A 15080-nucleotide genomic window follows, 5' to 3' on the forward strand; every position below is an offset into this window, starting at 1 on the left:
TCCATAAATTAGTCTTCAGGTTTGTGGTCAACTGTATGTTAATTATTTGTATATCCTACATTCTGCTGAAATGGCAAATGTTAAACTGTCAAAGCACCTTTCAGAAAATACATTCAGTCACGTGCCACATAATGACGTTTTGATCAATGATGGACTGCATGTATGGTGGTGGGCCCATCAGATGAGCACCATACAGCCTAGGTGTGTGGTAGACTGTACCATCTAGGTTTTTGTAAATCCTGTAGGGGAGGAAGAAATTTTCCTCTACCCTCTAGGTTCTTCTGTCTGGTCTAAAAATTAAATTGAATGAGACAGATTAACAGGATAAAACAAACAAAAGTTTAATAACATGTATACATGGGAGAAACCCAGGAAAAGTGAATAATTGGCCAAAATGGCCAAAGCCCTCACCTTAAATACCACCCTCAGCTAAAGACAGAAGAAGATGTTGAGGGCGGGGAGAGTCAGGGCCTTCAAAGGGAAGGAAGGCGATTCACAGGTAGGTGAAAGGAGCAAATGTTTGGAAAACAAGTGTTTGGCCACAGAAACAGAAGAACTCAGAGGGGAGCCCAACAGGCTTTTCTAGGTTCCTCCTTATCTACCACCCAGTTCATGTGATGCTAAGGTGAGAGCTCGCTTCCTGAGACAGGGTTTTTTTTGTTTTCTGAGGAAGATTGGCCCTGAGCTAACATCTGTTGCCAATCTTCCTCTTTTTGCTTGAGGAAGATTGTCGCTGAGCTAACACCTGTGCCAATCTTCCTCTAACTTATGTGGGATGCCACGACAGCGTGGCTTGATGAGTGTGCTAGGTCCACACCCGAGATCTGAATGTGTGAACCCCGGGCCACCAAAGTGGAACACATGAACTTAACCACTACGTCACCAGGCTGGCCCCCTGAGATAGGTTTTTTTAATCTAAATTCTTTTAGGCAGTTAAGGAGGAGGTAACAAGAAAAACCTTCTGAGTCTTTTGTTTCTTAAAAATAATCAGCCCAAGGGGGCTGGCCCAGTGGTGTAGTGGTTAAGTTCACGCACTCCACTTTAGCGGCCTGGGGTTCACAGGTTTGGATCCCGAGCATGGACCTACACATCACTCATCAAGCCATGCTGTGGAGGCATCCCACATACAAAATAGACGAAGATTGGCAGAGATGTTAGCTCAGGGCCAATCTTACACACACACACACAATCATCCTAAAATAACCCCTACGGGTGGCAAATTTTGTTCCCCTTCAGTACACTCTATGATGTTTGCACAATGACGAAATCACTTAATGACATTTCTCAGAACATATCCCTGTCATTAAGTGGTACATGACTGTACGGGTGAGTCAAACACATTTGTTGATTTCACTTTCCTGGCTTTTCACCGAGTACTGTTGATAAACTAAGTAGATATCTTTCATTACTGACAGCCACTGGTCTAATTTAGCTACATTCAGAGTGTGGCAGCAATTTTTAGTTCCAAAGTGGCAAAGAATGAGTATTTCTTCAGCCTCAATGCCTTACAAAAGTGGTTCTCAAACTTTTTGGTCTCAGGACCTCTTTACTCTCTTAAAAATTACTGAAGATCCCAAAGAGTTTTTGTTTATGTGGGCTATATCTACTGATATTTATCAGACTAGAAATTAAAACTGAGAAATTCTTATGTATGAGAACATACAGGCAAACATTCCATTAGGCATCAGAGCTATGTTATCATTCCATGTGATGTAGCGTCTGGAACACGCCACTGCGACTCCTGAGAGAATGAGAGTGAAAATGGTAAATAACAACAAAGTATTATTATAAAGATAGTTTCAACCTCATGGGTGTCTTGAAAGGGTCTCAGGGACCCCTAGAGGTCTCCAGACCACACTTTGAGAACTGCTGACTTATACTTGGAGAAGCCAAATTATATTATTCCACTAACATTTTTCTTATTCTTATCTTTCAAATGAATAGATGTCTAGTTTCCCTTCCAAGGTTGGCATAGCCTCCTTTGCAGTTTAGGAAGTCTGTAAGTTCATATTTTGGAAGGTTTGCAAGTTACGGCAGATTGGTATACAATCCTCTTAACTTTCTCCTATTGTTTTTGCTGATTTGTCTGTGTATCTATGGTAGGTCAAAGACTCCTGTGTGCTCTTCAGGTTTATTAGGGGTTCCTTCTCCATCTCTGCTTAAGACCCTCTCTGTTCCTACCTTGAAGTCACTTTGATCTTCTCCGCCCTCTTCCCTCTTCTTTGTGCTACTTCTTATCCTGCTTGCTTTTATTTTCTAAGTTTTTGTGCCCTCGGAACTTAGCTTTTATCACTATAACCAACTACTCACAATGTTTTGTCTTTTAATTTTTAGCTGTTCTCAGTAATGTTAACTCTCCACAAATATCTGACTAATAGAATCATGGTAGAACTATCTGTTTAAACATCCTAGTTTTCTAAGTACTTTACCAGCCCATAAAAAACAATAATTTATGGTATAAACTTAACCAATCATATTGTTTTTATTTATCAACATAAATTACCAAGATGACTAAAACTGAATGGATTCTTCAGGTTATTTCTCAGAATTTAGCAATAATTTACTCACTCAAAAATTGTATAAATCTAACCCAATAAAATGACATATCCTTAGTACTCATTGAGATCTTAATAACAGACTATGCATAATGATTTCATATAAGATGACAGATATTTTAGTTTGGTCTTAATAAAGAATGAATGGAGTCATTTTGGAATTTAGAGACAAATAAGACGTTGGATAGCTAATCTAACCAAGTTGTTTATACATGAGGTGACAGAGGGCTAAAGTGTTTATGTGATCAGGTAGTGACTTTATTAGGTTGTCTTTAGAATAATCAACTGTTTGAATTGAAGAGATTTTACAGATCATCTAATTCGACACCATTGTTTTATAGATGCAAAAACTTAGGCAGAATGTGGCTACAAAGTGATATATGTAAAAGCATCTTGCACAATATCTGGTGCATAGTAGAAATTCAATAAATACTAATTTCCTTTTTTGGCCTACAATCCAGTTGGGAACCCAGATGTTCTAATGCCTACCTAACTGCTGTTGTATATCTTTATTCCGAATTAAAAGCCCAACTGAGGAGTGAATGTGATCTTATCTTATATAAGCAGTGTTTATGTTCTAAGGTAAATATTTATGAACAACTTATTCTGAGCCTTGGGGTATATAATAAATACTAGTCTATTACTATTTTATTCGCCGAGTATATTAAAAAACATTATTTAAAAAGACTTTATATTTAAATATGAATGGATTAATATTTTATTAAAAACTGGGAAGAATATTATTAAATGTGTCCACTTTCCAAAATACCCTTTTTCACAAAGAAAGGAGGTGAGGAGAAACAGTATGTCCTTCCCCAAATAATTCTCTCTCTTTGCCTGTCTATAACACATGGCTCAAACTGATGCTGGAATGAGAAAACACAGAGCACTGGCTTAGGAGTCACAGGATATGTTCTAGTCCTAGCTCTGCCACTTACGAGTGGATGATCATGGGCAGGTCTCACTAATTCGTAATTTCTACATCTGTAAAGTGGCCATAAATAAGCTCAACTTTATAGGACTATTCTAAGGATCAAATGAAGATATCTATCTAGCAAATCTGTCAAGCCTTCCATACACAAAATATTATACGGTAGAGTGAAAAAAAACACTAGAAGATTCAGGAAATCTGGGTTCTGGGCCAGCTCATCACTGTCTTGCTGTGACTTTGGACAAATCACTCTATTTTTTTTTTTTAATCTGCAATGTTCCAGGGTTGAATGAGCTCAGTGCCTCAAAGGACCAATTTGGAGAATGGGAAGTGAGGCAAAGCAGCCCTGCTTTTATCAATTTTCTTAGGTTTTCAAATATTATATCATTTGAAGAATGGGTTTTACCAAAAAAAAAAAGTTTGACAATCTTATCTCAATTCCTTGTCATGTGTTTCCAACAGGAAATGATATAACGGGTAAATTTTCAGCAAATTCTTTGATGTAAGATTTTTTTTCACCTTGCATCCTTCACAAGCATGAACTCCATAGTGGAAGCCCGAAGCTTTATCTCCACAGACACGGCATTCAATTGCCATGAGAGAGCTGGAGGGCTCTTCATGAGGCTTGCTGTGCAGCTGAGTCTTTTCTGAATAATAAGGTGGGGATGCAGGCTCCACTTTGATCGCACCTATGGATAGGAAAATGTGAGTAGATAATTATCACATGAAAAACAATGCTAAAATGGCAATAGGGCAAGTTAACATAGTACACCTTACTGCCATATTTTGCTTATTTAAGTGTGGAAGCACTAGGGAACACACACACACACAAAAACAGAGGAAAAAGCAGGCTTTGTAATCACAGGCAAGTCACAACACCTCTGAGCCTCACCTGTAAAAATAAAACAGGGAAGGGAATTAAGTCTATGGTTCTATGACCCTTCTATACCCTGTAATACTAAAACTCTAGCAGACAACACATAGTATTTGAGACAAATTAGGGTTATTTTGCTACGTAATGTGATGTGTCATTCATCACAATATTAAATTATGTATTTTTATTTAAATGTTGCAATTTAGAAGTATTTTTTAAACCATTCCTGCAAAAGAAACACAGAAGGAACATTGGCACAGAAAGGTAACGGTAACCCCAGCTTGAAGGTACATGAAAAATAAGAGACCAGGTTACCCTCAGTGTTGAGTCTGAAAAGGTGGTTTGTGAAATGATCTTTGATAGAGAGTGAGAGAACCCATGGAAAGTAAGCACCACCTTCTTTCTGCTGGTTAGGATCAGGACTATTAAACGTCCATATTAGGCTCCAACTGAAAACCACATACATAAATATAACCAACTATATTATTTACCTAAAAAAAACAACAAGAAATACAGGAAGTTCTTACTTATTGTCAAGTAATGGTTGCCAAATACATAGTGGTGGCTTTGGAAAACCAGCATATCAGCACACACAGAGATAAAAATCAAGGAAATAGCATCATAGAAATTTATTTTATCTTGAAAAGTGCAGTTTTAGTTTTTCTTGAGTCTGATGTTTAGATGTGAGTTGAGTTAATGGCATGAAGATTTATCAATAGATTACAATGTCAAAATTTAAATTTGTGCTGAAAATAGGTTTTGGTATAAGCGTCTCAAACTGCAGAATAAGGAAAAATAGATTATAATTAAGTAATTTAGTGATGATAAGTCATATAAGGTAGCAAATTGTTACTTATTAACTTATAAGTGTCCAAAAGAATTAAGAGTTTGGGTGATGGACTCTTGGCCTGAGATATATCTGGCAATGTAATCACGCTAAAAAAAATGCTAAGAAGGAAAAAAGCAAGAAAAACTAGAAAGGAGAGGAAGGAGGAAAAAAAGAAAAGAACGATCTGGGGTATCTAGTTTTAGTCTCTGGAACATTTATTCCAGTGTTATTGAGAGATTAGTCCAATTCTAGTCTTAGTAGTCTGAACGGTGAAAATAAAGATCATACTTTGGTACTCTTGAAGCTTCAGGTCATACTTATAATCAACCATGGGATCAGCTCTTGCAAATGGAATGTCTTCATAGTGTGGAGCAGAAATGCTGGAGAAATCAACAGTAGTGAAGGGCTTGATGTCAAAGGAATGGGAGTGATCATCCATTACAGAGAGATCCACAGAACTGATTCCAAAGTTGGTGGGCCAAAATGGCATCTCCGTGTCAACCATGGTAATTTCTGAAATGGAAAAAAGAATAGCTATGAAGTTAGTCCTGGAGGACAGAGCAATCTTCTAAAGATATATAGCAAGGGAACTGACAGAGTCTTTGGTAAAGAAATCTCATCTAGGTAATCACAATGAGGCAAGAGAACATAACCACCTTCTTACTGCTTCCAGGTTGTTTTACTAAAGGATAGAAGTCACCCCTTACCTGGATATCACAGGAGAGACCCCTATAATAGTACTGATATATATAGTGTACCCATCTAAACGTCCTGCAAACAGCCCTGCTCTTATTATCTCCTACAGGAGATCATCAATCGAGGCTGTTAATGATTTTTTTTTCTCCCCAAAGCCCTGATACATAGTGCTATATCCTAGTTGTAAGTTTTTCTAGTTCCTCTATGTGGGAGGCCGCCACAGCACAGCTTGATGAGTGGTGTGTAGGTCCGTGCCCAGGATCCAAACCAACGAACCCCGGGCTGCCAAGGGAGCACATGAACTTAACCACTCGGCCACAGAGCTGGCCCCGTTAATGATTTTTAAAGAGCATAGGGTTCTGGGACAATTTTACTTTCTTGAAATTAGAGATCCTAAACATTCTTCTCTTTAGGATGAAAATTTTGCTCCAGTATTTGTGTTTATAATGCTTTTGTGTGACAGAAAAGTTGGTATATTAAATTTAGGTAAGAATTTATTCTTTAACTGCATTATAAAATAATTTTGTTCTTAAAGTAATACAAAAATGAATCTTTTTAAAAAGGGAAGATCCCTTCGGTGCTATGAAAACTCACTCAACTGTTTATCTTTTTTGTGCATATACCTTTCCTTAAAGAGGAGAAAGTGTTCCCCATACTGAGAACAGAGAGGTTAGAGATACGTGGAAACATATTTGATTATAAATGGGAGAATGTCAAAATGAGAATCTAAGAACCACCTCCAAAACAAAAATGGAAACAAGAAAACATATAAGCTTTAAGCAATAGGAGTCTGTCTGACTCGGTTTACCTGAAACCAGTTCACTATTCAAAGCGGTGCCAAAAAAGTCTTTTTTTTTTTTTTTTTTTTAAGATTTTATTATTTCCTTTTTCTCCCCAAAGCCCCCTGGTACATAGTTGTATATTCTTCGTTGTGGGTTCTTCTAGTTGTGGTATGTGGGACGCTGCCTCAGCGTGGTCTGATGAGCAGTGCCATGTCTGCACCCAGGATTCGAACCAACGAAACACTGGGCCACCTGCAGCGGAGCGCGCGAACCCAACCACTGGGCCACGGGGCCAGCCCCCCAAAAAAGTCTTTTAAATGGTAATTCTTTAGTCAAAAACACCAGTGGAGAGCTGTGGGAATTTTGGATTGCTGACAGTGGAGCAAATAAATGAACTGTTTATAAACTCTAGGGCTCCTGAAATCATAGGCTTATCCATCTTATTTGCAGTCATATCCCCACCAGCAAGCAAAAAGCTTAGCTCATAGTAGGTGCTCATTAAACATTTATTTATTAAATATCAAATGAATTGATGAAGTGGCTGTGAAATTTTAGCAGAAGAGGCAGAGAAGCGGAAGCAAACCAGCATTTACTGAGTACCTCCCACGTACCAGACATATTGTACCTTTTATTCCATATAACCCGAGATATTATCTCCACTTTAAAGATAAGTAAGCCAGGACTAGAGAGGTAAAGTGACTTGCCCAGCGTCCAACAGCTAGTAAGTAGGGAATTCAAACTCAAGATTGACCCAGAAGCCCTAGTGTGTATATATTCCTTTATTCTCTCATTGATGAAAACATCGTATGGAGGAAGGGCTACTCTCCAAGGGGCATCTGGGACTAGGCCTCTTGTTCTTTCCCAGCAAGCAGAGAGCCAAGGAATTTACTCTGAAAGGCTGCTTCTTGCATGAGGTTAAAGATTCCAGTTGTGGTCTCCATAAGAAAAACAAAATGCCTTGCAAATACAAATAAGGAGACTACTCCTGTAAATGTGCTTCAGTGGTTCCAAGAGGACTCATTAAGCACCGTTTGGGTTCACATGTCTGAATATGTACATAAATAAGTACCCAAACAACCCTAAATTATCTGTGTTAGCATATAAACACTACACACCATAAAAAGGAATGTGCATTGGTGATAGCTTAAAGGTCATACTGGGTCTCAATGACATCCAGAAAAAAGTTTGTGCTCTTAATGATGGGGGCGCCCATCGAACTGTGTCCTTTGTTTCAAAATTCATCTAAACCTGCCTAACCTAGGTCACTCCATTTACTTTATCCAGCTCCTCAGCATGCTTAATTTACATTTCTCTTTCCATTTTTCCTAGTATAAACTACTTTCCCATTAAAATAGACATCTTGTCTCAACTGTAGTATCCACAAAAGCGAGTTTATCAATTATTTTTCATTATGTCATTGCAAAATTCTTCTGCATACAAAATAAAGGTTGACTAAGTGAGTCAAAGGCAGTGTACATGCCTTTGTATAAATACTGGGAAACGAAAATAAGGATGCAAAAAATATCTGTGTTGCAAGAAAAATTGGTTGCTCATTATTTTACAGGTTTGTTTCACTTTTAATATCTGACTTCAGTGACTCCCTACAGACCAAAGCCGTGCTTCTTAATACAGGAATCATAGCCTAGGGGTCATCTATTTTATGGAAAAGCTTTGAGGAAAATTTTAATGTTAAAATGGCCATTTATGTGTAAATGAACAGAATGAAAAATTCATGTGATTTTTTTAAAGATGTAACATGAAACTCTTAAAAAAAATTGTAGTGGTACTACTTTTCATGGTCAAAAGAATGCTATTTTTTTAAAAATAAACTTTATTTTTAAAAAGCAGTTTTAGGTTTACTTAAAAATCGAGCATAAAGCACAGAGATCCCATATACCCTTTTCCCCTCCACCCCTGAAACACACAGTTTCTCCTGTTATTAATTTGAATTTCCCCTATTATTAACACTTGCCTTAGTGTGGAGGGCTTGTTACACAATTGAGGAACCAATATTGATACATTACTATTAACCAAAGTCCATAGTTTACATTAGGGTTCACTCTTTTTGTTGCACAGTTCTGTGATTTTGACAGACGCACAATGTCACGTATCTGCCGTTACCGTATCATACAGAATAAAGTTTCAGTGCCCTGAACGGCCCTGTGCTCCACCTATTCATCCTTCTCTTCCTACCCCCAAGAATGCTCTTTCTGCTGTCCTCTTCTATAAAGGGCATACTGGTGAAGGCAGGAGAAGCACTGAGCAATAGAATAAATTAAAATGTCTTAGCTTGGCATTCAAGGCCCTCCCTGCCACAGTCCTAACTTACTTTTTCAGCCTTATTTTCCACTACTGATCCCAGACCTCACTCCCATTCTTGGCATATCCCATGGTTAGGCATGTCATACTATTTGCCCAGGTTAAACATGGGCATTTTCTAGTCTGCTCATCTTTGTACATGAGGCTGCTCTTCTTCCCACCCCGCACTGCTGCACATCACAATCCCTTCTGTCTTTCCCACAGCAGCAGGAAATCCCACAGTAGTCCAAGTGCTGCTCTCTCCATGCAACCTTCCACGAATTCTCCACCTTAAAAATCCTCTCTGTGTCCCACAGCGCTTTCTACCACCCCTTTAACACTGACAGAATTACCTAGACACAAATCTCTACCATTAGATTTCAAGTTCTGGAGCCCAAGGACACTGTTTTATTATTCTGTTTTCCCTTTAGTCCTTGTGCGCAGTGGTTGTTTACTAAAGAACAGCCAACTGAATGATCATATTTTATAGAGAAGAGTAGAATGAGTGTTCAGTTTTCTGTGAAAACAAAAATAAAGATACATTCTCAATGGCTTAGTTTTGCTAAGACTTACGCGCCCCAGAAAAGATGGTTATCTTCAATATTATTAATAAAATACAACTTAAGCCATAACACTTCCTCTCAATGTATACTCAGCTTTTCTCTTTTGTTTACTGCACGAAGAAGATTAGGGTCCTACAAAGTTGTTGGTTTTATTCCCCTCATGGAAAGGACAAAATAAGAAAGAAAGACAGCTTGGCTCTTCATCTCTATGAAAACATTCTGCTTAAATACACATTTTCCCTTCCCCCTTTCCCTTCTCCTTGTCTTCTTATTCTGGGACATTTTAACCTAAACAGTACTACTCCAAGGACCATAGTTGTGGGAGGCACCGTGGTTCCCTGGACATTTTATTTTATTTTGACTTAGAGATGGGCCGAGGGAGTCTGCTTCTAATTTCACCTCTATAAAACATAAGCTACTGTTTCTGCCAAGCTGTAGGACGACAAGGTGTTTTTTGTTACTCTGTGCAATTACCCATGAAAGCACAAATGAACAAATGAACTACAGCCCTTCTCAGGGATAAGTAACATTGTGTGAGCTCTCCAGCTGGGAGACAGGAGTGTGTTGCATCAGGGTGTATCCATTAATTTCCCAACCTTTAGTGTGTTTCACAGAGGCAGAAGTCTTTAGCCAGAAGTGGTGAGGAAGGACATGAACTTGGCCCATTTATCACAGACCTTCAAACTTAGCTTTAAACTCTCTTCTAGGCAACGAGCAGATTTTTCACAATATTCTAAAGTACAAGGTATTTCAACAAAAATACAACCAATATCATGCAAAAATGAAGTAACTTCTCTAATCTGATAGGCATCACTATTTGGGAGCATGGAAGTGGATCAGAAAATATACTAAATTATAAAATCAAGCACCAGAACTATATGGTTTACCTTTGCGGTTTTATCTTGTCCTTTATGAAAAGAAAATAAAAACTTCTATTAGAACATCTGGGGAAGTGCTGCATCTCCTTAACAACTCCATTAGCTAAGATTAATAGAATCCTAAGTCTTTGCTAAGTATTGTGCCAAATACAACACTTGGATTGTTTCATTTAATCCTCACAACAGCCCTGTGAGGAGGTACACTTATAATTCTCCTTAAAGAAGAGGAAACTGAGGCACAATTATGGAAGTAAGTAACTTGCCTAAGAAGACACAGTTACTAAGTACTAGAGCTGGGTTATGAACTGCAGACTTTCTAAAGTGAGTACTGGTTAGAAAAACAAATCTTTTTCTGGTCTTTCAGTTCTATATTAAACAACAATTAATTTCAGCAAACTTTCAATGAACACCTATGATGTGCCAGGTGCAGGCGGCTGGGGCGTACTATGAAGAGTAATTCTCAAATAAAGGCTTCATTAGAGAAACACGTCAGGCTGTGCAACAAGAGTAGCACCAGGAAAAAACCTTTCACAGATTCTGTGACACTTAGTAGTCTTGTTGGAAGTGACCTTAAAGAGACACTTAATCACTCATTGTTTTTCAACCCCTTTGAATTTGTTTCAGTTTGATGTCATAGCACTCATAGATATGTTTCTAATTTATTTATCTAGCCCCTCCTTACTGATTCATGCCAATCATTTTGCAGTGTGAATTGACCTGGGAATTTTCTAATTCCCCTCCCATTACGATAGCTGATATCCAGAGACAAAAATTATCCTGAAATATTAGAGCGGAAAAGCCCTTTTAGAGATAATCTAAGCTCCTCATTTGACAGATGAAGAAAATGAAGCCAAGTGACTTGCCCACGAGTGCAGCTAGTTAGAGGCTGACTGAGTAAGAGTCAGGTTCTCTGCCTCCTACCCTAGAGATCTCTGCACTGCAGAATGGAGTCGTCACTATAGGTAACCAAGTGACTTTTATTACATTGACAAAGGGACTTTTAACCTATGCTGATTTTCATAAATCCAGATTTTTTTTGGTCTTAATTGATTAATATATAGAAATGACATCAAATTTAGGAAGGAAAAAAGTCTCACGCAAGCAGCCATTTAGTGGATGGCAAATTATAACAGAATAAAAAAACTTCAATAGAATTTGTTTCTAACAAAAATAATAAACTCTGAATTGATTAAAAGGTTTAGAGAATAGTCTAACAAAGTGAGCAGTGTATCAGTCCACGTTTTTCCATAATAAATACAAGTATCCGTATTTTGTTTGTTTGTTGCTCGTTGCTGGTCTGAACATCAACAGTGAAGGTGAATGAGGGCCAGTATCATGTTAGATACCCTGCATTTGAATCCTATCCTATCACTTGTCAGTTTTGCAATCTCCTTCTACCTAATTATCCCCAACTGTAAAATAAAATATTGCCTACCTCATAGAGTTGTTGTGAAGATTAAATTAGATAATCTAAGTAAACTGTTTGCCATAAGGCCAGACACTTAATAAGTTCTCAATAAATATTGGTAGTTATTGGTAGTAGTAGTAATTTTTGTACATGTTAGTAACCAGACTACTAGAATCATGTAAAAGGTGTACTAAAAGCCTCCAACACTACCACGAGGGGACAGGAAGAGGAAGAAACACTAGCAAAGTCCTATTGTTCAAACAAGACTACGCCTAAAACAGATGTCCTGTTTAAAGACCTCTGGAAAAGGATAGTCCGCAGCTTCTCTTGGTTACTGATTCCAATGCATAATTGTCCTTCTGTGGCCAGGAAAATATATGTCTTCTCTGGCACTTCTCCAACTATGTTTTACATATGTTAATGATGTCCCTTTTAAAATACTTAAAAAGAAAAAGATTCTGGTAGGCCAATAAATTTAGGAAATGCTAGTCAAGCAAGGTTAAATAAGTTTACTGCAAGACTTCTTAGACTCATATGCTATTAATTCATGAGAATACAAAAAATAGAGGGGAGGGCACTGTATGTAATATTTGAGGAGTTTAACATCGGATGGAATACAGTTTGTGAAGTGATGGTCTAACCTATGTTGCAGTTTGCAACTTTTTTTTTATTTTCTAAACATATAGTTATCATCCTCTGCATATTTGCCCTTTACCACATGTACTTGAAAGGAGTTATTAAATTGTCCCTCAGGTTTTCTTTAACTTTAGGGTGAATAAGGGCAAGAATTTACGTTGGTTAAAACAACAACAAAACTCAAGAGAGAAAGGATTTCTCACTTAAACCACACAGAAAGGAATCACTTGTAAAGACTAAGGCTCTTTTTATAGAGACTATCCTAAAAGCCTCCAGATAGGAAAAAAAAAGTCCCATACAGAGGATCAGGAATCAGAAAAACACTGAATTTCTCACTAGCATCACTGGAAGCTGGAAAATCAATAGAGCAAAGTCTTCAAAATTCAGAGAAAAAATTACTTCCAATTTAGGATTTTATACTCAGCTAAACCATCAATCAAGTACGAAAGTAGAATAAAGACATTTTCAGAAATATAAGGCTTTAAAAAAAGTCACCTCCATGCACTCTTTCCCAGAGTTCTATGCTAGAACAAAAGGAAAATATGAGATCCAAAAAACAAAGGATCTAAACCCAGGAGAGGGGTGAAGGGACAACAGATCCCCAGCAGCCTAGAGAGAATGGAGCAGGAGGAAGAAGGCCATGTAAGATCACCCAAGAAATTAGAATGCTAGATATATTTGACCTTTTTTTTTTTTTTTGAGGAAGATCAGCCCTGAGCTAACATCTGCCAATCCTCCCCTTTTTGCTGAGGAAGACTGGCCCTGAGCTAACATCCGTGCCCATCTTCCTCTTCTTTACATGTGGGACGCCTACCACAGCATGGCTTGCCAAGCGGTGCCATGTCCGCACCCGGGATCCGAACCTGTGGACCCCGTGTGAAGTGGAACGTGCGAACTTAAATGGTGTGCCACTGGGCTGGCCCCATCTGACCATTTTGAGAGGTTTTTTTTTACTCTGTCAGAGAGTTTGAACTAGTGGTAGATATGCAGAAAAAGAATAACAATAAAAATGAACAATTACTAAGTAAAAATCTAAGTAAAAATAAAACAACTCCAGAAAAACAAATAGCTATTCGGAATCAGAAGTAGAATTGGAGTATACTACCTGGCTCAATTTTAAGCAGCACATTCAAATTTTTTACAATGTAAAGATGAACAACTGATTTAATTTAAATTACAAATAACCAATTGTAAAGAGGAGGGGGAGGAGAAGTGTGTGTTTTGGGAAGGGGAGTGTGGTGGTAAACAGCTAAATGTTGATCTTCTACAGCAGGAAGTCAGTGGGTAATGAATGCGATTTAAAACATAGCAGTACAAGCATGGGATTGTAAAGATATGGAGGCAAACACCATGGAGGTAAATATTTAAAGGAGTTAAAAATCACTGTGTCTGAGCAGTGGGTAGTGGGTGTGGGACTGAGGATTGCTGTTCTTCATTAAAAGCATTATACTATCTGACTTTTAAAACTATGTACAAGTATTACTCTGATAAAAGTAAAAATTAAGTTAAATATTTTAATTGTAGTATTTCCTCACAATTTCACCTAACAGAGGGAGTAAACATACTCCTTGCATGTTTTTCTGTCCTCTTCATAGGAATTATCATGCAAGAACCTGGAAAAGTAGAGAATATTTTAATGTAGTTTCAAGTAAAATAAAGGAAAATCAGAAAATGTTGGTACTTGGCCAATAGATGACTGTCCTTTTGACTCAAGCGTTTAAAAAATGAATTCTACCAATTCATTTCCTTTCCTTCACTGGTGTCAAGGATTTTGATGAGTAAAGGAGGAAAAGACTGATCCCATTAGCAGAAGTACAGTTTAACAACAGCTAATAATTTTTAAGCATGTACTATATAATAGCCACTGTACCTTAAACCCACTACGTATGTAATTTATAATTTGTTAATGTATATATAATAATTTACATGTATAAAAAGTCATATGGGTTACATACAATTATTATCAACCCCCAACAGACTGAAAAAATTAGAAAGGGGTTAAGTGATTTGCTCAATGTCACACAGCTAGCACATACTGGAGCTGGGGTTTGAATTCTGTTGTAGTTTCTCTGAATAGAGAACCTCTTATTTTGAACACCATGAATTAAGAAAAGGATTAGAAATGGATTCATTGGTGTGTCATATGTTTCTTCAGTGTACGAAAATATATTTTCATTCTGCTGTCTACTTAGACTATGTTAAAGGCCAAATCCAATGCTTCTGTGGGTGATGGCCCGTTGATACTCCCATTGACGGCCTTGGCAGAGGTGGAGGCATTCTAACACATGTCTATCTATGCACATTTCTTTATAAAAAGTCAGACAGTCTCAAAGCATATTTTCAATTTCAGATCAACAAGGGAATATCATCAGCTTTAGAGAAGACCATGCGCATTAATGCTTTTTAAAAGTTCATTTTCTCTTGCATGGGCCACTCTCGCTTAGATAGCTTGTTTAATCCAGTTCTGAGGTTCCAGGAGACAAGAAAGATTGCAGGATTATGCCCTCATCCGTACTAATCATTTCTTCTGCTCCCTTAGCTGCAGAGTCAAGTCCTCTTTCTCATTATGGTCAAACCAGCTGAAGGCTTGTTCTGCTAAAACCACCCTCACGTGTTTCTAAAGGGAAACT

General features: G+C 37.7%; 1 protein-coding gene across 4 annotated transcripts in view; it reads right to left on the bottom strand.

Moving 5' to 3' along the window:
• PPARG (peroxisome proliferator activated receptor gamma) overlaps window positions 1-15080 on the bottom strand; it is a 130316-nt gene that overhangs the window by 44281 nt on the left and 70955 nt on the right. For all 4 annotated transcript variants that reach the window (XM_046671097.1, XM_046671087.1, XM_046671103.1 and 1 more), the window contains 2 exons: window positions 5478-5702; window positions 4006-4175 (listed from right to left, as the gene is read on the bottom strand). In XM_046671097.1, coding sequence (XP_046527053.1) covers window positions 4006-4175; window positions 5478-5694 — 387 coding nt within the window. In that variant the 5' untranslated portion in view covers window positions 5695-5702. The remainder of the gene's footprint in view (window positions 1-4005; window positions 4176-5477; window positions 5703-15080) is intronic.

Source organism: Equus quagga, chromosome 1 (assembly GCF_021613505.1).
Source record: "Equus quagga isolate Etosha38 chromosome 1, UCLA_HA_Equagga_1.0, whole genome shotgun sequence".
In the NCBI taxonomy this organism is placed as follows: Eukaryota; Metazoa; Chordata; class Mammalia; order Perissodactyla; family Equidae; genus Equus; species Equus quagga.